Source organism: Macrobrachium rosenbergii, chromosome 7, assembly GCF_040412425.1.
Source record: "Macrobrachium rosenbergii isolate ZJJX-2024 chromosome 7, ASM4041242v1, whole genome shotgun sequence".
NCBI classification, from domain to species: domain Eukaryota; kingdom Metazoa; phylum Arthropoda; class Malacostraca; order Decapoda; family Palaemonidae; genus Macrobrachium; species Macrobrachium rosenbergii.
In genome coordinates, this window is record NC_089747.1 from 3,926,789 (window position 1) to 3,952,479 (window position 25,691).

The 25,691-nt window shown below is 40.0% G+C and overlaps 3 protein-coding genes across 3 annotated transcripts in view; 2 read left to right on the forward strand and 1 right to left on the reverse strand.

The window, feature by feature from the left end:
• Window positions 1-208: 208 nt before the first annotated feature.
• Window positions 209-6,205, forward strand: LOC136840032 (xylose isomerase-like). Its single transcript, XM_067106337.1, has 5 exons — window positions 209-492; window positions 2,353-2,494; window positions 2,634-3,320; window positions 4,088-4,258; window positions 5,324-6,205. The coding sequence occupies exons 1-5, from the start codon at window positions 332-334 to the stop codon at window positions 5,492-5,494; spliced, it is 1,332 nt and encodes a 443-aa protein (XP_066962438.1). The 5' UTR covers window positions 209-331; the 3' UTR covers window positions 5,495-6,205.
• A 6,399-nt stretch (window positions 6,206-12,604) lies between these two features.
• On the reverse strand, window positions 12,605-24,329 carry LOC136839941 (uncharacterized). Its single transcript, XM_067106215.1, has 8 exons — window positions 24,057-24,329; window positions 22,674-22,797; window positions 21,550-21,703; window positions 19,777-21,073; window positions 19,112-19,272; window positions 16,185-16,301; window positions 15,234-15,517; window positions 12,605-12,840 (listed from the first exon to the last, which is right to left on the reverse strand). The coding sequence occupies exons 1-8, from the start codon at window positions 24,286-24,288 to the stop codon at window positions 12,729-12,731; spliced, it is 2,481 nt and encodes an 826-aa protein (XP_066962316.1). The 5' UTR covers window positions 24,289-24,329; the 3' UTR covers window positions 12,605-12,728.
• Window positions 14,650-25,691, forward strand: part of LOC136840036 (Na(+)/citrate cotransporter-like) — a 73,351-nt gene continuing 62,309 nt past the window's right edge. The window contains exons 1-2 of the mRNA XM_067106343.1: window positions 14,650-14,897; window positions 17,968-18,090. The gene's annotated coding sequence lies outside the window, so the exon portion shown is untranslated. The remainder of the gene's footprint in view (window positions 14,898-17,967; window positions 18,091-25,691) is intronic.

A 25,691-nucleotide genomic window follows, 5' to 3' on the forward strand; every position in this document is an offset into this window, starting at 1 on the left:
TGTAAATGCTAAGCCCACCTGCTCATGTGTACATGTATTGCATAAACACGCATAAACCGAAAGCCTTTTCATGGATGTGGCGTATATGGCAACCGTCTATGGCGAGTGAACACGGGAAAGGGGCGGGGAATGCAAAAGCAAGTTAGGGTGACACCCGAAACCCCTATGGCCCGGGGCACCAAAGCGTGACCCCGGGTATAAAGAGCCGAAACCTCAGCCTATCGTCCTCGGTGCCCTAGCAGCAGCCCAGAGCTCCTCTTCGTCAGCCACTCCTTCAGGTGTGCAGATCGAAAGCCGCCCCCTTGAGTGTGTGTGTAATACCACCGCCACCATGAACAAGTACTTCCCCGGAGTAGGACGCATCGAGTACCGGCCAGATGCCGGCCCCGAGGACACCCTCGTCTACAGGCACTACAATGCCGGGGAGACCGTCCATGGCAGGACCATGGAGGAGTGGTTCAAATTCTCCGCCTGCTACTTCAACACCTTCAGGTGAGCGAGGGCCCCCTGGGGAGTTTTTCGGGTGTCGTATAGGGCAATGTTTTGGTTTCTCGTAGGAAATAACCCAGTTCGGTTTTTGAAACGAAGTGCTCTTTGGAGGGTTCTCGTTTGTCGTATGGAAATGTTTTGGTTTCTTATAAAAAAAAAAAAATGACCCATTCGGCTTTCAAAATGAAGTGTTTTTAAATTTCGAGGCTATAAATGTGTTATGGTGATAAAGTGTTGTTGAATTGTTGCTAAAAACGTCTTGTACAATTTTGTTTACAGTTGAAATGGATTGCTGAATATTCGCTATAGATAGATGGATAGATAGATCGATAGATAGATAAATTCCCGTTTAGATTTGTTTATCAAGTGAGTCTTAAGCTACTCGTATATACTCCATTACGTAGTTACCTTTAAATATAGAATAGTAATTAAAAAGGAGATTCTTTTAAGAAGAACTGTAAACTACATCTGTATAAATACATTTATTTGCGAACACTTAACTTGACTAAGCTATTGCATCCATGTTCTGGGATATTTTCAAAATCAAAATTGTTAAAGAAACAAGAGGTTGCGATAATTAGTTGGCACATTCGCAGTATTATAAATAGTAGAAGAGGAAAGCTGAAAAGTCATTGATAAATAGAAGGAAAAGGCCCGGTGAGAGAAAAGGATCCTGAGGAACGCCACTAGACATGGGGAATGGAGCAGATGTTGAACTGTCAAGAACAGATATAAAGTTGACCAAAAATAGGATTTGACAAAGTTGTGAGATTAATCATTAAGCAGGAAGTTGGAAAATTCTTGTGCCAAACTGTCAGATATTTAGGGCACGTAAAGGTATCAACAAAAGTCCAGCAGGGAAAATGGCTGAACATTTGGTAGGTAAGAACGAATGAGGATAATGACTAAAATATTGAATGTATCCTTCCTTATTTAACTCCAACGAATGTCAAATGGTGTACGAGATAATGACTTGTATATTATTGCTACTAATTCACGAGCTTAATTCTCCAGTAAATTTAATTATTACATGAAAGGGGTTGAATTCCAACAAACGTAATAATAATATATAAGTCTTACAGAAAAGTTTCTGAAGGACATTGAGAACTTTTGCGATATTTCTTAGTAATTACTTCATTCTTCACAATTTCATTTTCAAAGAATTTTTTGAAGTTTCCACCAAAAGAGCAGATAAACTCCATGGGCTTCCTTGGAAGCAAGAGCCCGTGCTAAGTTTCTAGTACAAGTAGACAACAAAAAAACAGGCTCTCTTATTTCTTTTAATAACTTACAAGCCGGCCTTGGAACAAGGACCAGCTCTGGCATAAAGCCAGCACAATTTAAAGAAACTAAGCAACAAACAAATAAAGGAAAATAGGCCAAATAGGGGAAAGTAATTGCAATTTCAAGCAGGGGATCAATGGTACTAAGAACAATTACTGTTCCTTCCACGTCCCGTGGTTTGTCTTTCCACTGTCAAACAAATAAGAAAGCAATTAGCGTGTGGAACCACAATAATACCATGTCGCTTCGCATATCACTACTTGATTGATTTATAATTACGAAATCTGGCGTTACAACATGAAGGTTATTGACGCAGCGTTACTTTATTTCTTTATCTGATCATTCGTGCAGTCTTTGCCACCTCTTCCAGTCATCAAGGAAGCAAAAGGAGCCGTACATTTGATGAATTTGCTGTACTTGCTGTATTCATGAGTGCCTTGCGCGCATTCTGTTTACCCTGACTGCCATTTGTTCATAGGTACTCTCTTAACGAGTGCATTCATTAACATCTTTCGGGTGCATTTCATTCACATATGTTTCGTGCGGATTCTCTTTACCCTGAGTGTCTTCTGTTCACAGGTATCTAGGCTCAGATGACTACTACGGCGACGCCACCCACCAGAGGTCATGGGAAGATGGATCTCGCTCTCTTGACAACTTCAAGAGGCGAATGATTGCAGCCTTCGAGTTCTTCCACAAGCTCAACATCAAGTACTATTCGGTATGTCAACTTATTACAAATCTATGTCATTTAGTTTAAAGTTGGTTTTGTTTTAAATTTTATAAGAGGAAATGTCTGAATTATTCAAAACCAATGTGATTTCCTTTGACCGAGCTCATCTGTCTATCTCCTTGCACAGATCAGCGACCGTGACATGGCCCCAGAAGGCGAAAGCTTCGACGAAACCAACGCCTACCTGGAAGAGATGGTGACCCTATGCTGTGACCTCCAGAAGCAGACCGGAATCAAGCCCCTGTACTACAGTGCCGACCTCTTCACCCACCCCCGATACATGAACGGCGCCGGATCCAACCCTGATGCTCACGTCTTCGCCTACGCCTGCGCACAAGTCAAGCGCAGCATGGAGGCCGCCAAGCGCATGGGAGCCGAGAACTTCGTCTTCTTCAACCCCCGCGATGGCTACCAGAGCGTCCTCCAGCGCCAGTTCTTCCGCGACATGTCCCACATGGCCCAGCTCTACAAGATGGCCATCCAGTACAAGGAGAAGATCGGCTACAAGGGACAGTTCCTGATCCAGCCCAAGCCACACGACCCCCGACGCCACCAGTACGAGTCCGACGCCATGGCCACCATGCACATGCTGCGCCACTTCGGCCTAGACAAGCACTTCAAGCTGTACGTGAAACCCGCCTTCTCCAGGATGATGGGACGCCCCTACGAGCACGACGTCTACATGGCCGCCGCCTACAACATGCTTGGCTCCGTCGACGCCTCCGACAGCTTCCCCGAAGTCAACGGAACATCTGACATCTGCGCAGATAACATGAGGGACGCCACTCACGTCATGAAGTGTGTTCTCGAGCAGGTAATTAGGATAACGGTCCTATAGTCATACCCTACTGGCTGCCCCTTCCCACAGTTACTAACTGAAAATCTGTAATACTTCGATTGCAAAGTTCAACTACTGTTTCTTCCTTTCTACTTTGGAATTCTCCTTCTACTTCTATATTTTCCTGACATAATATTTTTCCTTTAAGATGCATGTGCAGTTACTTTCTTTGTTATTAACAAACAATACTTAATTTCATTATTAAATCAATTTCCTAAGAATAATGACGTTCATTCTTTCAATATGTTTGGTATTCTGTGGGGCTGCAAGATTTCTTTATATTTATCAGTTTTTGGTAGCTAAATACTCTTTCATAAACAAAAGTAAGACACAAAAGAGTTTATAGAAAGAGAAATCAAAGCAATAATTTTTCATTTCCTTTTAAGTTTCATTCGTTGTTCAAAATTTTTTTATCATATCTTTTTTTTAGAATATTCCGGCTTTCCCGATAGTTTACATCTAATTGATATCAATATTCATACTTAAATGTAAAGGTATAAGTGTGGCTAAAATGCCAATAACCAAAATCATGTGCTCGCTCATACGCATGTGCAAATGAGCAAATGAGTGATATTTGGGGGTAGGTCTATATAGCGATTTCTCTCCTAAAAGTTGAGTGAAGCCAATTTCCTTTGCCATAATCTAAGCTTATGCATACATATCCTTATTGAAAACCATTCGTTTTGCCCTAATCTAAGCTTGATTTGTGTGTCCATACCCCGTAAATCTATTTTTTCTTCTAGGGAGGCATGCAGCAGGGTGGTTTCACCCTTGGCTTCCGAGTGCGCCGTGAATCTGTCGAGCCCAGGGACCTGTTCCATGGCGCCATCTTGACCATGGACACGTTCGCCCGAGCTCTCAGAAACGCAGCACGCATTCTCGCCGATGGATGCTTCACACGCAGCATTCAGCAGGTGAGAGCAATATGAAAAATGCCCCTTGGTACATTTTGGCTCTAGTTCAGTATCAAAAGGCCTGACCTAACATCCTCTGCAAGCGTCACCTTTCCCAGTTTCATAAGTTGGCAAATACCTTCTCCTCCAAGTCGAGAGAGACTGAGTCTAGCTGAGGCTTGAAAGTTAGGGCTTAGAATAAAAACCTTCTACTATTTTCATGCCATTCAACTATTTATTTTCAATTATTGTAATAGTAATTCTATAGGGATGAATAGTTCCTCGCTGGACGAGTCGGTAGAGTTGTCGGCTAGCACTCTGCTAGGCCCGAGTTCGAGTCTCCGGGCCGGCCAAAGAAGAGTTAGAGGAATTTATTTCTGGTGGTAGAAATTAATTTCTCAGTATAAAATGGCTCGAATTCCACAATAAGCTGTTCCCGTTGCTAGGTAACCATTTCTTAGCCACGTAAAATAAATCTAATCCTTTGGGCCAGCCCTTGTTAATCAGCTCAGTGGTCTGGTTAAACTAGGTATACTTAACTTATAGGGATGAACTGAACTGAATTGAATTGAATACAGAAATTTGGCCAAAGGACTAGCACTGGGACCTGTGAGGTCATTCAGCGCTGAAACAAATTGAGGTTTGAAAGGTGTAACAGGATGAAAACCTCGCAGTTGCACTATGAATTAATTGTTAGGAGAGGGGTGGACAGGAATATGGAAGGAAGAGAATATAAACGGAGGTACAGTAAATAGGAATGAAAGGGGTTGCAGCTAGGGGCCGATGGGACGCTGCAAAGTACCTTAAGTAACGCCTACAGTGCACCGCATGAGGAGCACTGACGGCATCACCCCCCTTATGGGGCATATAATGAACGTAAAAACTTAAACAAAAAGCTGCAATTTTTTTCTAATTATATCTGTAAATATCTCAGATGGTCTCATCTGTACTGCAATACTTAAACCCTTTTCTGTGTTGTTCAGTCAAAAATGTTAAGACTCACCATTTTGATAGTTGCATTGTAAGTGAAGAGCCTTCCTTTTACCATGGACACAACAGTCAATAACCTTATCCTCCTACCCACAGCGCTACGCCTCCTACAAGTCAGGCTTTGGTGAGAAGGTGGAGAAGAACGCAGTCACCTTCGAAGAATGCGAGGACTACGTCAGGAAGACTGGCGAACCCCAGGCCCAATCGAGCCGCCACGAACATTACGAGAACATGTTCAACTACTACGTCTACCCACCACGACAGTAAAGAGAACGAGATGGCTAGTTTGGCTGACTGACAAGAGAACCTTCGTGTTACAAGCTGGGTTTGAGTTGGTTCGGTCTAGCGAAAAGGGTAAAGGTTAAGGGAATCGGTCTATGTACTGTCGGTTGTTGTCATCAGGCAGTCGCCAGTCTTCTTCCCTTTCCAGGGAAGGATTGGTAGGCTGATATTCGCCATGCGTCTAAGGTTCAAGTTCTAGGGTCAAAGATTCTTTTGCCAGTCAAGCCGATGAGGGATCGAGTTTTGTTTCGATGCCTCAAGGAAAGGTGACAGAAGGGAGTTTCCTGCATAAAAGAGTAAAAGGTTTATTTTGAAAGCACGGACAGTCAACCAAGAAACAGCAGAACAGTGTCACAAGATGACCTCAGCGAGAGGAACGGCAGTTGAACAATGATGATCTCAGGTTAAGTAAAGTTAAGGGCTTTGTAGAATGTTCAGCACCAGCATCATGAGAACGGATTTCAGTTTTGCAGGCGTCGCCGAAGATTAGATAAATATAAAGGGTCTTAAAGGGAAATCAGTCTAGTCAGGGGAAACAAAGATACATTCACTTCACCCTACAGGATGTGTCTCAACGATTTCCAAGGAAACTTTCGTCATCTCCCCCTGTCACTTACTTCCATCAACATCTCTCGGTTTGTACCAATGGAAATGTAAAATGTACAAGTTTTCGGGCAAATAAACATCTCGTAAATATTTCTTGGATTTCAATAGTCCTCTTGCATTAGAATTAAGAAATTACTAAATTATAGCATTAGAGTTAAATTACTAAATTATAATCACCGTAGTTTCTTGCTTAAACCATTTACTTAATGGTCACAAATGTAGTCTGAGTAATTTTTTCCCCTGTTACTAACTATAATATACTTCCGTACCTCAAAAACTGATTATGTCATTCAATTACTGTTGAATCTAATCATTGCCTTAACCATAATTTCAGGCTCATTTATTCTCTCGACTGACAATGTAACTTCGGATGTTATCTAAATCTAAACATTAAACAAAGCTTTGCAAAGAGACTACTGGTTGGGCAGAGCCAATAGAGCTAACGTAGGTACCCTCTTCACTCTTCACTTAAATGCCCAAAAGGCCTTTAGAGACTGACGCATTTTAAAGGCCCTTTCTGGTGTAAAGCCGCTTATACCAACCAACCCGGGCCAGATTCACATCTTAAATTGATCATTTATAACATTGTGTTTCTGTAAAATAAGTAGGAAAATTTGTCACATCATAGTTATCTGAAAACTAAGTTTTAACTACCTTTGTAGAAAGTCATGCCTTTTGAACTATTTGCCTCATTCTTACCACTAAGCAACTATTTTCTAATTTAAAAACCGTTCCCTTAGGATTTGAACTGGACAGCGTACACAGATCTGTAGCTTTATTATACGCTCATTTATTAATTACATGAATTCATCTCACCAAGACATTCCTCCTGCATAATTATTTGACAAGTTAGCATCAAATCCTCCAGCGATTTTCCTTAGCCATTTCAATCCGGTATGGGGGTAGTGCCGTCAGCGCACCCCATGCGTTTGCACTATACGCATTATTAAGTTATCATTGTGCAGCGTCCCTTCGGCCCCTAGCTGCAACCTCTTTCATTCCTTTTACTGTACCTCCGTCCACATTCTCTTTCTTCCTCCATCTTACTTTCCACCATCTCCTAACAATCGATTCATAGAGCAACAGAGGTTTTCCTCCTGTTACACTTCTCAAACCTTTTTGCTGTTCATTCCAGTGTCAGCGCTCAATGGCGTCACAGGTCCCACCGCTTAGCCTTTGGCCTAAATTCAATACTGTTCTTTAGCCATCTCTAGGAGAACCGCTTACCGAGAGCCAGAACGGTTTTCAATTCAGGGGCAACCAACAATAGCTGCCATCACAAACCCAGAGGAGGATAACTGAAAGCCTTTCAGCCAAAATCTCGAGCAGAGTTTAATATTCAAATAACACCTGCAGTGCCCTGGATACCTAAGACTTTAGGATATGATTAACGCTTTAGAAATTAAATTCGTCTCTAAAGAAATAACGATCTTTGAAAGGCTGAAGGCCAGGCTCGAGATGTGGTCATTGACATTTCTGGCAATTCAGTTAAAAAAAGGGGGGCTGAGGAACCAAGACACAAAAACTATCAATGACTTCTATCGTGCATTTAGTCGGTTTGTAAAAAATGACAACAGATATTGTTGAAAAAACTTAAAAGCGTTTAATTTTGTCAGTTAATACTTTTAAGTCTTAAAGCCTAATTTTTTCATTCTTTAAGTTTTACTGAAAAAAACAGTTTTAATATAAGCTCTAAATAATTACTTCATACGTATTTAAACTTTCTGAACCGAAGAGCTGAATTCTATAAAGCTTTCTTCAGAAACTTTAAAATTAACATTCCATAGCTACAAAACCTAAAATGTGAAATTACTGGATTTCACACTTACTATTTAAAGTAAAGAGTTAGTTCTTTTTTAAGCAAGCCCCCCTCTTGACATACGGTAGACCAAGTCTGCCGTATGTCAAAAGGAGCTCCTCCCCACTTCAGGGGCGCCGCCCCTGAAGGGGGAGGATTAGCTTGCATGAGTTAGTTTGAGTTTACTAAAAGAGGAAAGCTCCTCACCTTTTAATTTAGTGAAAAATATAGTTACCAATGTCGTCCTAGGAACTCTGTGGGTCTAATCCTTGCTCCAACCAACTCTTAGGTCTAATTCCTGCGCCGAGCAGGTCGAATGAAATCACCTCTAATCCAGATATCTGGAAAGAAACACAATGTCAAAATCTTCATCTGGAAATCCTAATTCTGAAATTAAGACAATAAGGAACGAAGTAGAGACAACGAAGAACAGAATTAAAGTAATTCCAGTTAACAATCATAGAAAACGTGTACAATCTCAAGCTGTAACCCAGTAACAAACAAATATGAATACAATCGCATTACATTACCACAAAGTTGAATCGAATACCTACACGGTATGGCTGAATAAGGCAGATGTCGAACAACAGGATATTGTAGCACCAATTTTACGCGTGTAGACTGCAACGTTCCTGCCCAGCTGCCCTGATAATCTTACGAAATGTTTACTTTTAATAACCAAGGATGACGGATGCTAAGAAATGTATTTTCCTTCTTCCTGAGACCCTTGAATCATTTTTCGAACGACCGGTAGATGGCAGCAACAAACAATATATGTCGTCCTCGGTCTAAATGTGAATCAAATAATGAGATACTTGAATCATTTTTCGAACGACCGGTAGATGGCAGTCCCGAGCAAAATATGTCGTCTTCGGTCTAAAAGAGAACCAAATAATAAAGCATGACCGTAAGTGTAACAATCACTAATTTTTTCAAAACATCCTACAGAAAAATGTACATTGAAAGGTATGCAATCACAACGAGCAAACTTGAACGATTTAATAATAAGGCAACAAATCAAGATAGGTACCAATATACTGAGGTAACGACAGAAGCATATGCGATAATTTACGATAATTACAGACCACTAATTGAATCTAAACCCGTAATTATGAAGACGAATATTAGAATAATTAGAAACTCGCACGAAACCCAGCGCAAATCAAGGAATAAAAATTTTTTTTGCCATTTTCTTGCCTAAGAACATCGAATTGGTAAATATACTATAAAGTTTCAAGCCATTTTCTAGTGATATATAGTCGCACCGCACTCTCTCTCTCTCTCTCTCTCTCTCTCTCTAGAGGGTGTGTGTGTGCGTGTATCCTCACCTCTCCAGCAGTGACTTAAGTAGTTAATTGCTAACCTGGTAGTTACTCGACTTTTGCTAAGACTGGATTTAATCGTGAAATTTAGGCTTAAAAAGCAACTCGCTAGGCCTGCAAGAGCATTAAGTGCTTTTGTTGGAAATGTTTAAATTCCATAAATGAATATGATCAAAGCCTTTTAAAAAACTCATTATTCATGTTTTCGTTACGTAGAAATTCATCTTAATCTGTTACGAATGATACTAGTTTTCATAATCACTGTAAAGAAAATATTTATTTTCCTGGGCGGCAACTTTTGGAAGCATGAATTTCAAGACAATGGCCCCCGTAGGCTCGTTCCACTTGAGTAGGAGTTTATCTTATGAACAATAATAATCCTTTGAATGATTAATAATTATCATACGTGACATCGCTATCTAATAGTGCTAACATTACCACCAAAGTTATGGCTCCACAAAACATTACTAATCACACTGTGCTCCAAACTTACTTATTCTTCACCATCACCACTGCCCTTTCTGTCCTTATTATAGTGACTTAAGGCCTCAAGAGTACAGTGAGTCAAGTAAACAAAATGTGAAAACGCCGACTCATGGATCAAGGATCTTTGAAAGAAAGAATATTTCTGTTGCCAAAGTCCTTGGCTTGTATGCGTTAAACCTCTTGTAGGGACGGCGAGCCGCGGGCAGTGTGGAACAGCTCATTCGGAAGTTTAAACGAATCGTGGAAGGTTGGGGGATACTCGTTGTGTGCTGCTTCAAACGTAGTTTTCCCTGCGCAGTTTTCCGTTATTTGTAGGTAAGGATACTTAATCCTTGGGTTTATATAATCCCTGGATTATATGAAGACACTTTTTTTGAGATTTGGATCTTGATAATTGGCAGAAGAGGGTTGTTTGTTTGTAATATGGTTCTTTACACAAATACGTAATTGTTTCCGTATAAATTGCTTGATATTGATGGCCATGTTTTCTTTAAGTACGTTTTTTGATTGGTATAACCATAACATTATATATATATATATATATATATATATATATATATATATATATATATATATATATATATATATATATATGTATGTTAGTCAGGACACTTGAGATTCTAAGTTATTTTTTCAGAATTCTACAGTCATGGGTCTATAACTTCACATCTAACCTACAAGACCTGTTGACTCCTCAGGGCTCCGTTGGTAACTATTTTTGACCCAGAATTCAGAGGTAAGGAGTTTTCCTCTTTAAGTATATTCAAACCATATACTTGCAAGCTTATCCTCCCCTTTCAGGGGCGGTGCCCCTGAAATGGGGAGGATCTCCTCTTATCATACGGCAGACTTTTGTCTGTCGTATGGCAAAAGGGGGCTTGCACTTAATTTTCACTTTTAAAGTACTTGTTAAGTGTACATTGTGTTTTGCATAGACTTGAGCATAATATATCTATATTTATTGAATGAAATCTTAAGGGTTTTTACTTTAATAGAACCAAAACTTGAGCCTCTTATCTAAACTTTTTAAATTTGTCATTCCTAACCTCAGAGGTTTGCTAGTCACGATTAACTATCTTTGATATTTGTACTTTAATTTGCTTTTATTCCTAAATTTCATGGTTCAGTCGAATGATAAAATTTATAATTTCAGGAAGTTCATTTCCTACAGTTCTTTGATCTTAGGCCTAAATTTCAGACTCTAATCCAAACCTGAAATTCATTAGGCCTAATGTCTTATTTTTTCAGGCTCTGATTGGAGTAACTGCAGCAGACAACGGTGAGTTTGAGCCTATATAGCACTTTTGACATTTACCGGAGTATTTTTGACGAGCATCTACAGGGAAATTGGAATTAAACTGTAATGCACGATCCGAGTAAGTTGGTGCTTTGAAATGGATTGCAGCTAACTGCATTATAGTTTCGTAAAAGGATAAGGTATTTTTGGTGAAAATGGGTGTTTCCTAAGTAATGAAATTTAATGTAATGAACATTTCACGTATGTACCTTGCTACATTTAATTTGCTGTAGTTACTAAAACATCCTTTTTTTCTACTTAACGAGATGTTATAAAGAATTAAAATGCAGCGAGAATGAGTAGGTTTATGTTACGTGTCTACAGAGTTGTGGGCTGGTATATTCAAAGTAATTTGTTTTTAGTAAACCGTTACTGGAAATACTATCTCCTTTCCTAGTAAGGAGAATGTTTTAAGAAAATCAGGTAGGCAAATTCAGACACTCAAGGTGTTAATTCAACATTTTAAAGCTTATTGATATGTTGTCTTAGTGCTTGGTCTTTGTTACCTAAACAGCCAAAATAAATATATTAAAGGTCGTTGATTGGTGAGACTACGAGCCTCTCGGTAGATTTAATAAATCTCTTGAGGCTGATTTTAGTACAGTAAAGGAATCTCTTAAGGTTACTTGAAAAATAACTAGAAGTTACTTAAGATAAAAGGGTTGACATTCTCTCTCTCTCTCTCTCTCTCTCTCTCTCTCTCTCTCTCTCTCTCTCTCTCTCTCTCTCTCTCTCTCTCTCTCTCTCTCGTGGCAGATTAAACTGATACAGTTTGAATGGAAAAACTGGCCCTCAAAATGTCTTAATTCCTTGATTGTTCCCAAAGCAATCAGTCTGGCTATAAAATACTCTACATTTCTTAATATACTATATATATGTGTGTATGTATGTATATAATATATATACACATACAAGTATATATTTAAGGCATAAACCTTTTTCGTAATAGTTCACACGCAGTCGATCAAAAGAAGGCATCAATCATCATTAACCCTTGACATTAATGTTTTCTAGTCACGAAGGACAAAGGAAACGCGATAGCTTTTGACTTTCCGTAACTTTTATTCGGCATTTTCAGCTACATAAATTAGAAATAAATAATATAGGTATTTATAGGTCTAGTCTCTTCCATTTGACCGGCAGATTTAAGTAGGACAAGCAAAGCAAGGCATTCTCAGTTTAAATGCTGCCAGCTAACGACTTTATGGTATCTGTAAACCGATTTCTTAAGTGAGACGGGATTTCCAATGTTTGTTATTCCATTTTGGTAACTAAATCGCCTCAAGACTCGAAAGTATTTCGTTCGGTAAATGCCTAAACATCTGCGCATACAGAGACAAGTGTCCTATCAATTACTTGCCGTCTATTGGTTTGTATAAATTAGGTGCTGGATGCATCACCTGATCTCGCAGAATATGTATCGGTCTAAGTGCAATTTCATTTCTACATCTTTGGCCAATACAAAATGAATTATTCATACATTGTACAACCCACATCAGTTATTCTGTGGGCTCCTAAATCTTGCCAATGTTTCACTGTATTAATGTAAGTAAAAACACTTTTCACTTTAAATACCTTGAAAATAATGGGTATATTATCAAGACCAAGAATATTGGGAAAGCAATATGCTTGCATTAAGCAAATACACACACGTCTAGATTAAGCTCGCCTTATGCCAGCACCGGCTCTCGCTCCTAGGCAGACGGCAATTTACAGTTTCCCAGCAGTCAAGATGATCACCCAGAAGGGGATACCAAATAACAGGATGACGGTCGGATACACGAACTTCCGGCAGATAGAAAAGACTTTGACGCCACTCCACCTGTTTAGGAAGATAATGGTTATTTATTATATTTATTCATTTGTCTATTTAAGCAGTTCAGGCTTAAAATAATACGATTAGCAAGGAGTCAATGTTCCCACTATTGGCCTATTTCAGCTAACAGACTTTTTCCTTGGGAATGAGTGGCTGCAGGAGTTGTTAGTCCTATACGAGTATGTTAGGGCACATTCATAATTTCTATGTACTTCAGTAGATACAATGACCTCTCAAACTTCTGTTTCTTAGTATTTTTTGTGTACACATTCTCGCCAAGCCTCGAAAGCCGGAAGGAGGTAAACGGGGAAATTCTCCTTCCCTAGTTGGTTGAATCGTTCCACTTAAAAGGATAGGAATTTGTCACCTCATATGAACATGTACCTGTCAGATGCAGATAAATTTTGCCAGAGCCGAGTGTGTAGTATTTTCGTTACAATTACCAATTCCGTGTTTTGCAACGGCCATAATTATCTCCTGAGAAGGAAAATTTATTGTATCAGCTAGGTGGGAGAGACCAGTGGTCCACGTGAGGGCTCTTGTAACCGTCACTGCTTTACCGCAATTACAGACCGACTTAACCCAAGGGCCACACGTGTTGATACGACAAATTAATCTACACAAACCAGAGTATATTTAAAGGAGTATTTCTTCATTCAGTGGAAAGTTAACCCAAAAAATAATAGAAAACGTATAAGTTCACGATAAAATATGCCATATACTGTACATATGTTGGCAACCTATCACATACTTATCACAAACAGGTTGAAAAAAAAAGTCAACGACTGTAAAGGTCGCCACTAACGTTCAGTTATGTCTGCACAGTCGTCCTGTGCAAGCAAATCTTCACCACTAACGATAGTCTTTGTCATTAGTCCTCCGTAGCAGCCATGGCGTCAGCACGCTACGCTCTGGCTGTAATTGGCTTGCTGATAAAAAAAAAAAAAATCAAAGACGTCCAGTGAAAGAGTGGTTGAAAAAACCAATTCAATACTCCTATGTGAATTTGTTAAAAGTTTAAATTTGGCTCCAAGGAATCTCATAATATTATGCTTATTGGATATTTTATGAATGAGGGAAGAGTTCCATGGCAGGATAATTGTGATAATTAAGTTAGTAGCTGTTTTTTATTTCAAAGTTGACATATATAGGCCCAATATTGTTTTCTCCGTTTCGTTAATTTGCTTAATACTAATTTGTTTTCATTTTAAGAATGACTTTCTTATGTGTTACAGCGAGTGAACATCCATAGTATACTACTGTTCCTTTGTTTGCGTGTTTATTACTGTAATTTCATTTCAAAACTGGCTTCCGTGGGATGTGAGCAAAGAATAAACATGCAGTCTAATATTGTTTTGTTTTTTCATCAGAATGTTGAATATTATTTTATTCTCATTTTAAAAATGAATTGCATACACCATGCATAGTCATGAACAGACGCATTATAGGCCTATTCTTGTTTTACATTATTCACCATAATGAATATTTATTCTCATTTAAAAACTAACTTTCATATATGGTTTATAACCACGAATAAACATATATACATAGGCTTAATCTGTTACGATAGCCTTTGAATTATCCTTGCCCAAGCAAAGTCTCGTTCATATAGATTTCAATGAAATCTACAAGACATTCAGGAATGATGCTGCCACTTTCAGCATTCATTATACACAATTATTTTTCCTGTGGGAAAATGGCAAAATTATAAATATATATTATTCTGACATCCGTATCAATTATTCAAAAAACAAGTACAGCCGATATATCATCAGTTTAGATATAAACACTTTTCAGTCTAGTGAAACTCAACTTGATTGGCACCCGCTATTAATGCTGCAGTGCGCATGCGCAGCCGTTTGGCTTGGAGGCTCATCGACTGAGATGAGTTATTTGCTCAGGCCGCCTGCGCAGGCGAGACAAACTGAGCCGGGTTGTTCACATTAACGTTCAGTTTTGCCTGCACAGGCCGACTGTGTGCATGTATGATTGAGCGTTAGTTGCGGCCTTGATAAGAAGAAAGCGAATCTTCGGGAAACGGTGGACAGTCCCAGGAAGCACAGGTTAGATCTTACTAAAGGTTGCTTGCAGTGATCCTTCTGCCCCTATATAGCTGCACCCACTTTTCACCCTTTTATTTTACCTCCATTTCCTTTCTTCAGTCTTCTGTCCAACCACTCCAGTCTTGAGCATTGAAGGCTGAACGTACCCCAGTGCTTGGCTTAATAGCGTGATTTTCATAAATCAAATCACAGGTTAAGTTTATCAAGTTGTTGACTTGTACTTAACTTGTTTGTGATGTGATGTGTGATAAGTTGTTGACATGTTTATGACATGCTTTGCTATTTTGTCGACGCAGTTTAATAATTACAAATCTATTCTTATCTAAAATAACTCACTTAGACCGATGCTCGGCCGACTTGACTTTCCTCCCGTTCATGAAGGCAGCCGGAGAGACTCGATCGCCTCTCTTGACAGGGAATTCATCCTCGTCCTCCTCCTCTCCGTCGGGTAATCTCTCGACGGCGACGTGCACCAGGAAGATGCTGAAGACGACGAAGGTGCAGAAGAAGAACCACAGATCCACCATCTTGATGTAGGCCGTGTCGGGGAGGTCGTTGGACACCTGGTCGAACATCGTGTACATCACGAGCATCGTGGTTAGGGTTGTCATCGCGCGCGTCTGTCACAGGGAAATGAGATGGAAAACTTGTTGCTGTTATGTTAGGACAACATAGGCCTACCATTTTTTAGTGTGCATAATATGCGTAATACTTATAACATAGGCCTACCATATTTTTAGTGCTCATAATATGCGTAATCCTTGTAACATAGGCCTACAATTTTTTAGTGTGCTTAATATGCGTAATCCTAATAACATAGACCTACCATCTTTTTAGTGTGCTTAATATGCGTAATCCTAATAACATCGGCCTACCATATTTTTAGTGTGCATAATATGCGTAATTCTTATAACATAGGCCTACCACATTTTTAGTGTACATAATATGCGTAATTCTTATAATATAGGCCTACCATATTTTTAGTGTGCATAATATGCCTAGTCCTTATAAAATAGGCCTACCATTTTGTAAGCATGCTTGATATCGTATTTTCATATGGAATAATGTCATTAATTTGTATAAACAAGTGACCATGGAATTTTAAGTGAATATAACATGAGAAATGTGAGTACAAAGATTAGAAGTATACTGGAATATGTTAATTACATACACACTAACAGTCATATATGTATATATATATATGTATATATACTGTATATATATTGTATGTATATGTGTGTGTGTACGGCAAACATCGAAAATGGCAAAAATCTCGGAGCCACTTGCATCAAACTCCTTGAATTTGATGAAGAAGGTCGCGTAGCCAATTCCCACGAGCAGGAACGTCGGCAGAAATACGGTGAGCACCAACAGACTGTATCTCCTCTCCAAAGCAAACGTGACCTGAGGAAATGAACAGAAAAAAAAATAAACGATTTCATTTTAGATTGGCAGTGCCTCTCTCTCACTTGGGTAAATCATTGTTTTTCTTTATTTTTATTTCATCAGTTTTATATGCAGAAGAAGCACATAAAGCATAACACAGTATTGTTGTATGTACGGAATTGAGCCGGATTGTCTCAGGAGTGAAATGGAATGAAAAATAATGTCGTTGTAGCTTAAGGAAAACTAAAAAAAAAAATGTTGCATGAAATGTCACATTTATAGTGGGGCCAGGTGTAGGCTGATATAAAGAAAGTATACAAAACACATTGTACAAGCATAAAGAAGACTGATTTGGAATATACAAAAGTACAGAATGTAATTACAGGCGTTACGGAGCATTATGTTTAGGTACGGATGGGCAAGGCTTTAATTTCAAATAGGTGAAAGTCGTTCCTTTGCAATATATATACTGTATAAATGTATAATCTGAGTTACTGAAAACTAATTGCGAAAATAAATTGGTTTCAAGTTTCTAATGCAGGGAATTATTTCATGAACCAACTCTCCCATATAAGAAACACTTCATGATTATTCTCGCAATTCTAGCTCCTCAAACATCCGTTTGAGTCAAGCTAAAATGACCATTGGCTTGTAAAGTAACCTTCAGATTGACAAATATTCCATTTAAGGGAAATGATTCATGGGGAATTGCAATTAAAAGTATATAATAAAATGCAAGAACTTGAAGTGCTTTAATGATATTATTGAAGGATTCCCACTTGTACACCCTTCCTTAAATTCTAAAAAGCTTTCGTGACGTTCCTGATGTCTGTGCAAGTACTCTAGACATGGTCAGAGTGACTCAAGTTCTTGAATAGGCAATGTTTGTGCAAAGACCTCATAATAACATCCCTTTAAGAAGCTGAAGATCTATTGCTTCTCTCGTGATTATACTCTTCTCACTCTCTTCTACAATACTATTTCTTGTTTTCCTCAGCCCTGAGCATATGACCAGGGCATTTTATATGCCCAATCCTGTGATGTTTGTATTTTTATGAAATATCGCTGTGCATACCTAGAGTTCGCCTTCTCGTTACATTTCCATATGCATCACTTATTACCGTTATTAATTAATATTCTACTGGAAAATTATTCCTTCTATGATTTTATTTTAAATTTCTTTTCTTTGGAAATCCATCACGTGTCTGACATTTAATAATTAGCTGATTTTCTGAACCTATCTTAACCTGTCATATTTAAGCGGCCTTGTCCCCTGTTATAATGATAAATTACAGATTAGTGTATTTTATAAAAAGCTTTTCACGCATTACTAACGTAATCTAAGCCAGATAATTCAAAGTAAATATAAGTAATTGACTTATTTTTAATTTTCGAGTATATCACTTTAAATATCAGATGTTTTATTACCTTGAAAATAAAAATTATTATTGAAGGAATCCTGTTGTTATTACAAGGGAAGTATGTCATACAATCCTTATAATCAGCAGAATAGTTTTGTATAAAACCATAGAAAATAATCATGAAAAAGCGTAGCAAGGTGCATTTATATATAAAACTAATTAGTTCCATATAAACGTGTGTAGCTGTAAAAATGAGAAAGTGTATGAATCAAAGTATAAACAGTATTTTGTAAAAAGTGCTAAAGTATAACTGTCGTCCCCAGATATAGATATGGAGTCCAAGACGCATCTTTTTGCAAAGAACGACCAACTGGTAAAGGCCTATGTAGGCCTACGAAAATCTGCAGAGTCCAAGGAGAAGCCAAGAAGGTGAGCCGGTGTATAGGGTGAGTATGCTGATAAAATGTTTACCTCCATAACGCCGTATCCAGCTCTAGGTTTCAGCTCTATTTCGATATCCCGGACCTCGTATTTCGGAAGCTCCTTTAACCCGTTGTAGACAACGCTGGCGTTCTGTCGATAAAAAAAAAAAAAAAGTTAAAATTGCGCCGAAGTTTCTTCGGCGCAATCGAGTTTTCTGTACAGCCGATACAGCGTATAATCAACGGCACCGAATATAGATCTACCTTTCGGTGGTCTCGGTATAATGCTGTATGAACCCCGATCCATGAAACTTTTACCACGATCCGTAGGTGGCCTGTCCTATATCGTTACCAGAAGCACGATTGTGGCTAACTTTAACCTTAAATAAAATCTAAACTACTGAGGCTAGAGGGCTGCAATTTGGTATGTTTAATGATTGGAGGGTGATGATCAACATATATCAATTTGCAGCCCTCTAGCCTCAGTAGTTTTTAAGATCTGAGGGCGGACAGGTAAAAGTGCGGACGGACAAACAGAGCCTGCACAATAGTTTTCTTTTACAGAAAACTAAAAAGACATTGGATTAGTCAGTATTTAATTTATACTCACGAAGCTAGTTTAAATGCAATCTATAGAAAGTATAGTTCAACCAAGCAGATCAAATGCAGTCTCAAGGGCAATAGATAGAAAGTATAGTTCTACAAAGCAGAAATATTTTCCTCTGGTGATTCGGATAATCATCTTGAGATTTTAACTTGAAATAAAGGAAAGGAGCATTGGTATCTACTGCGCATGTCCAGTTTATGCAGAGGATCAAATCACGCCCGCAATAGTCAAGGTTTTCTAGTTACTTTTGAAAGACCCTTAATAAGAGACATGTTCCCACCTTATGATAAATGAAAAAATACTATTTGCCATCCATTAGAAGAGTCTATTGTTATACCTCACCCAACAAACTTGCTTAATTAAATAAGAAACTTTGACAACGAGGATCTAAAATGCAATGGAACATGACACAAAAAACGAACAAAAGCTAAAAGTTACCTCAAGATGTATGACGTTCATATCAGCTGAGGCCAACTTGATTATGATCTGACAGGTCTGGGTATCGAACGGGTAGTACAGCAGGAAGAAGAAGCAGTTGAAACTAGCGTAGTACTGTTCCCTCTGCACTAATCTACTGCTCTCAGGTTGATAGATGGTGTCTGGGCAATTGAAAAATAAGTTATTAACTGCTCTGCTGTTGATAATTGGTGTCAGGATGCTGGAAAACTAAGTAACTGACTGTACTGTAGTTTCTAAAAGCTGTCTGTGACACCGATAGTGAAAGACAGACTCAAGAAAACTAAACGGGTGAGAGTGAGTCATTCTGTTAAGAATGGGAATTTTTTAAAGGCACTTAAAATATATTACAAGATATTGTTCCTGTACAATTAAAAGACATAGACGACTTCTAAGGTTCGTGGTACTGGTAGATATAGACAGACACAAGAAAATGGAGTGGGTGAGAGTGGGTCTTTCTCTTAAGAAGAGGAAAGAATGGGAATCATTTAAAGACTTTTAAAATCATGATAGTGAGAGAACTTAAAATAATTCACAAGAAAATGGAGTGGGTGAGAGTGAGTCTTTCTCTTAAGAATAGGAAAGAATGGGAATTATTTAAAGACCCTTAAAATGATGATAGTGAGAGAATCTAAAATAATCCTCACCCATCTGGACATCCGTAAAGATGGGAGGATCAGCCGCGCCGGCTTGCCTCACGTAGACCCCGCTCTTCAGAAGCTGAGACTGTCCGTCATTGACGTTGAGAAACTCAATCTCAGGCGTCCAGATGGCCTCCACTTCCTCTTTGCTTAGCTTATTCTTACCCTCCTCGCTCTTGATGTTCTTGAACTGTAGGTTCCTGTCAACCCAGGCGAGAGCCACCTCGATCTCCATGTGGAAAGCCAGGTTGATGTCGTCGATCTTGGAAAACCGGATGAGGTCGACCACCGGCGCTATCTTCAGCTGGACGCCGAAGGCCTCTCCCGGAGGCGGCCTGTAGTTGTGGTACCTGTCGCTGAAGGCGACGATGGAGCAGTTTTCCTCGTCGCTTCTGTCCAGGCAGTCGTCGCGCAGGTTACACCTCACCGACCGGTCCACGCACGAACCGTCGGAACACATGTATTCTTTAGTGGTGCATTTGGAAAACCCCAGGACAACTGTGTTCCCAGAGACATAGTCGCATGTGGGAGAATGGATCGTCCAAGCGTGGCGGCCGATTGGGTACTCGGAATCCTTGAAAAAGTATAGAGAAGCTAAAGTGGTATTGGTATGAGTATTCATGAGCACCCACTCTTCATTGCCATTGTGGTATATGATCATATCATAATAGCCTCTGAAATAAGGCCTCGAGTTGATGTAGCCGTCCAGTAGGAACCGCGTGTGATGCTCGACCGACTGGCAAAGGCCCCGAAGCTGCAGGTAATCCTTATGAGTCCTGACGCAGGAGAAACACAGCTCCATGCCGCAGAGGGTGTCCGCCCAAAATGGGTCAGACCTCCGGAGCACCGCGCAGTTGTCCTTATTGGCTCCGTTGGGCTCCCCGGGAAACCAGTTGGTGTAGGCCAGGGGCTGGCCGTCAGACATAGCGGTCCAGACGCCTTCGTGGCCCGCGTCAGTAGCCCCCAGAAACAGGAGGCGGTAGCTGTTCCCCTCGCACTGGGAGGAAAAGGGCTGGCTTTCCCTCGCGAGGAGGTCGTTCTCCTCGCCGTTCCTGGGCACGAACATCTGCGCGTCGGCCAGTTTGCAGAACCTGTCGGCGTCCTCGGGGAGAGTCTGCTTCGGGATGATGACGGCCTTGTCGCTCGACTTGCAGAAGTGGCTGATGTTGACGATGCTGACGTCTACCAGGGATGTTTCCATCTTCGTCGTGTCTGAGGAGAGGATGTTGCCCCTCTGGTTCGAGTTGCACTTTGCTATTTGGGCGATGGTCTCTGCGTCTACTGGGTAGTCCCAGATGTTGACCTGGACGGAGAGAGAGAGAGAGAGAGAGAGAGAGAGACAATTATATACCAAAACATATTGTATGATATACTGCTGTATATTTGCATATACATATATTTCTGCCTGATACGTGATATGATATATCTGCCTTAAATTGTCTTCAGCGTAAATAACATCATACAAGGTATTCTTGTGGAAAGAGAGAGAGAGAGAGAGAGAAATATTTTGAGGAATATCGCCCAAATCTGTTACTTTCAGTCTCTCTCCTTCCATCTCTCCCTCCCTATCTTCACTGCCACCCACAGCACTTCACTCTCAACCAGGTGCATAATTTTCTCCTCAGACCATCATGGCTTCATGGGAACGTTCCCATAGAGAGAGAGAGAGAAATAATAAGTATCGCGTGGATTAAATCATACTAACAAATGAGTCTCCGGCCTTCAATGTTCGTCTTGACAGTAACGGAAGAGAGAGAGAGAGAGAGAGAGAATCCTTACCTGAGAGATGTATCCAGTGAGGGTTTGCTGAGGATCTCTCCCTCCATCGTACGCGTCTTGATCGTGTCCCAGGTAGAGGGAGCCGTTTAGGGGGATAACAGCCGATTTGGCACCCAGGTGGCCCTCAGTGCCAAACTCCCCGTCGACGTATATTCTTTTGATAGGTAAGAGAGAGATTTTATACACTATTAATGCTAGTAAATTGAATATGGTTGATACTGAAGAGCAATGCAATATTCACACAAACACACACATACACGCACAAACGCATAAAGAATCTAAAAGTGTGAAGAAATCGAGAAGTTAGGAGGTCATAGTGGTTATTACAAACACACACACACACACACACACACACACACACACACACACATATATATATATATATATATATATATATATATATATATATATATATATATATATATATATATATAGTCAATCAAATGAACTGTACTTATCCTACAACTTCTTGGTGGTAATTAAAACTAAACTTTTGAAAGTCCATAAGCAGCAAACTAAATCCAGTGGTGATTTGTGGATGAGTGAAGCTGAACAGTGACCCACCCCATGGCATACACATTGCTAGTCCTAACCGCGGGGTTCTGCAGCTTTCTGTTGGTTACTGGAAATGAAACCTAAGAAGAAGAAGAAGAAGAAGAAGAAGAAGAAGGAGGGGGAGTTGGAGGAAGAGGAGAAACTTCTGCCCTCAGACACCATCTTTAGGCCTAGGACATTTCAATACCTTCAGGAAACCCAGCAGCGACTGAGCAACTCGCTTGAAAGTTGGGTGAGTGAAGCAATTTACTTGAAAGCTGGGTGAGAGAAGCAACTTACTTGAGAGCTGGGTGAATGAAGCAACTTCTCTGAAAGCTGGGTGAGTGAAACAACTCACTTGAAAGTTGGGTGAGAGAAGCAGCTTCTCCGAAAGTTGGGTGAGTGAAGCAATTTACTTGAAAGCTGGGTGAGAGAAGCAACTTACTTGAAAGCTGGGTGAATGAAGCAACTTCTCTGAAAGCTGGGTGAGTGAAACAACTCACTTGAAAGTTGGGTGAGTGAAGCAACATACCCGAAAGTTGGGTGAGTGAAGCAACTTACCAGAAAGTTGGGTGAGTGAAGAAACTCACTTGAAAGTTGGGTGAGTGAAGACAGCGCAGTGGTGGTGCCAGACTTCCAGAGTGTCGTCCAGAACCAGTCCAGAATACTCCTTCTCGTCGTTGTAATAGAAGTCCAGTACTTGGACTGACTGAACTTGATGAACGAAAGAAAAACTTACTTCAGTATGGACAGATATAGTAGCTGTTTTAGACAGAAATAAAGGAAATTATTCAGCTCGAGTTTTGAAACCGTTTGTGACTTCCGCCCCTTATCAGCTGTGTCGATAAAAATACAGGAAATGATTTAGCTTCGTTTCCGAAATCGTTTATCAGCTTTTCAGGACAGTTATTCTTCCATTCTTCATAAGTATTGAGATCAAGAGAAAATTCGCTAATTCGTGGAAATGAATAAAGGTGTAATAAACGTAAGTAGACTTAAGCTAATCCTTCATTCAGTGATTGATATGTTAAAGTCCAGGAATTTTAACCAATTTTTTATTATTATTATTATTATTATTATTATTATTATTATTATTGTTATTCAGAAGATGAAGCTTATTCATATGGAATAAGCCCACCACAGGGGCCATTGACCTGAAATTCGAGCTTCCAAAGAATGTGGTGTTCATTAGGAAGAAGTAGGAGGAGGTAAAGGGAAATACAGAAAAAAAGAGATCTTGCTTATCAAAAAAGAAAAATTAATTGATAAATTGATAGATGGATAATAGTGTATTAAAATGCAAGGACTCCCTCACTATCTCACACACGAAAATAGGAAAAACTATAGCCGTCCCAGTGACAGAAAGAATCGGCTCCTCTTCCATTCTTATTTACTAATAATTCTACACAGTAACGACAAACTTGCCTCATGTGAAACACTACAACTTCTATAGAATCAATTCATCTTCCGGACTTCTGCGTCTTATCCCTGAGAAACACTACAGCTTCCATAGAATCCCCTCATCGCCTGGACTTCTGCAACTTATCCATGAGAAACACTACAACCTCCATAGAATCCACTCATCGTCTGGACTTCTGCAAATTATCCACGAGAAACACTACAACTTCCATAGAATGCACTCATCGCCTGGACTTCTGCAAATTATCCATAAGAAACACTACAACTTCCACAGAGTCAACTTATCTTCCGGACTTCTGCAACTTATCCCTGAGAAACACTACAGCTTCCATAGAATCCCCTCGTCGCCTGGACTTCTGCAACTTATCCCTGAGAAACACTACAGCGTCCACAGATTCAACTCATCTTCCGGACCTCTGCAACTTATCCCTGAGAAACACTACAACTTCCACAGAGTCAACTCATCTTCCGGACTTCTGCAACTTATCCCTGAGAAACACTACACCTTCCATGGAATCCACTCATCGCCTGGACTTCTGCAACTTATCCCTGAGAAACACTACAAGAACCCCCATACTTACAGAAGAGGAAGGCGTTGTCTTTGCTATCGGAATAAGCGTAAGAGAAAAAAGGGAGGATGTCTCTGTGCTGCAGGATCCAGAAGCGATAGCAGATGGTCGACTCCGTCAGTTCCTTCACTCGACCGTCCGTCGAGTTGTCCTCGTTCTTGAAGTAGTACCTGACGTAGGAATCGATGGTCCTCGGCTGGTAGATACTGAGCTGCATGCCGTAGACTTTTGACTGGTCGTCTGCGGGAGTTGGGAGAATGGGGGTGAGATGGTTGGGTTGGTGGACGTACGAGAAGTCTCTCTCTCTCTCTCTCTCTCTCTCTCTCTCTCTCTCTCTCTCTCTCTCTCTCTCTCTTATCCCATTTATATCGGATTAAGTTAACACTGGAAGAATCATAACCTAAGGTTTAAGTTGTTCTTCAGGCAAAGTGAATTCGATATTGATGGGTTATTTATGGATTAATATCTGATTTTGTAAAAACTTCATGAATAAAACTGACTAATTTCAAGAAAGCTTCGTTAAACCGAATGTCTCAAGAATTCCCAAAACATCACATCGAAGCAGACCAAGAAACGATATTAAACATAACTGACAGAAGAATAATACTGAGATTAAAGCATGAACAATCTACTCAGAGTGCCATCATAAAACAGAAGTTCAAACACGAACCAACTACTGGGAGTGCCAGAAGAATAAAACCGAAGTTAAAACACAAACAAACCACTGAGAGTGCCAACCAACAAACTACTGAGAGTGCCATTCGACTTGTGGCACTATCTCTCTCCCATTCACTCCAAAGTGTTCGAGACATACTTGAAATCGAAGCGACTACATTAGAGCAGAGAAGTGCAACGATCAGCTGGGTTCCAACCATCTTTCCAGCGTGACTCTTTCCAGAATTACTCTTTCCGGAATGACACTTCCAGAATTACTCTTTCCAGAATGACTCTTCCTAGAATGACATTTTCCAGAGTGGCCCTTCCAGAGTGACTCTTTCCAAAATGACTCTTTCCAGAATTACTCTTTCCAGAATGACCCTTCCAGAGTGACTCTTTCCAGAATGACCCTTCCAGAGTGACTCTTTCCAGAATTACTCTTTCCAGAATGACCCTTCTAGAATTACTCTTTCCAGAATGACCCTTCCAGAGTGACTCTTTCCAGAATGACACTTCCCAGAGTGACCCTTCCAGAGTGACTCTTTCCAGAATGACTCTTTCCAGAATGACCCTTCCAGAGTGACTCTTTCCAGAATGACTCTTTCCAGAATGACACTTCCCAGGGTGACCCTTCCAGAGTGACTTTCCAGAATGACTCTTTCCAGAATGACCCGTCCAGAGTGACGGTCAAATCATCACTGTCTTGCTTCTGGTGGTCACATGAGACCTCAGGGACTTTCTTTTTATCTTTCTTTCCTTCTTCCTGCGTCTCACATGAGCTGTGCAGACGTGGACATTGTAAGGTCACTCTTGTAAAATTCAGGTCTTCTTGAATTCGTCAGGATAACTTCGAGTGGCAAAGGGCATTAAGTGAAAAATCATGCGGCGATTTCAGTGAATGTCAGTAGTTCAGAGCAACATACATACATAATACATACTTATATACCGTAGGTCAATTAAAAA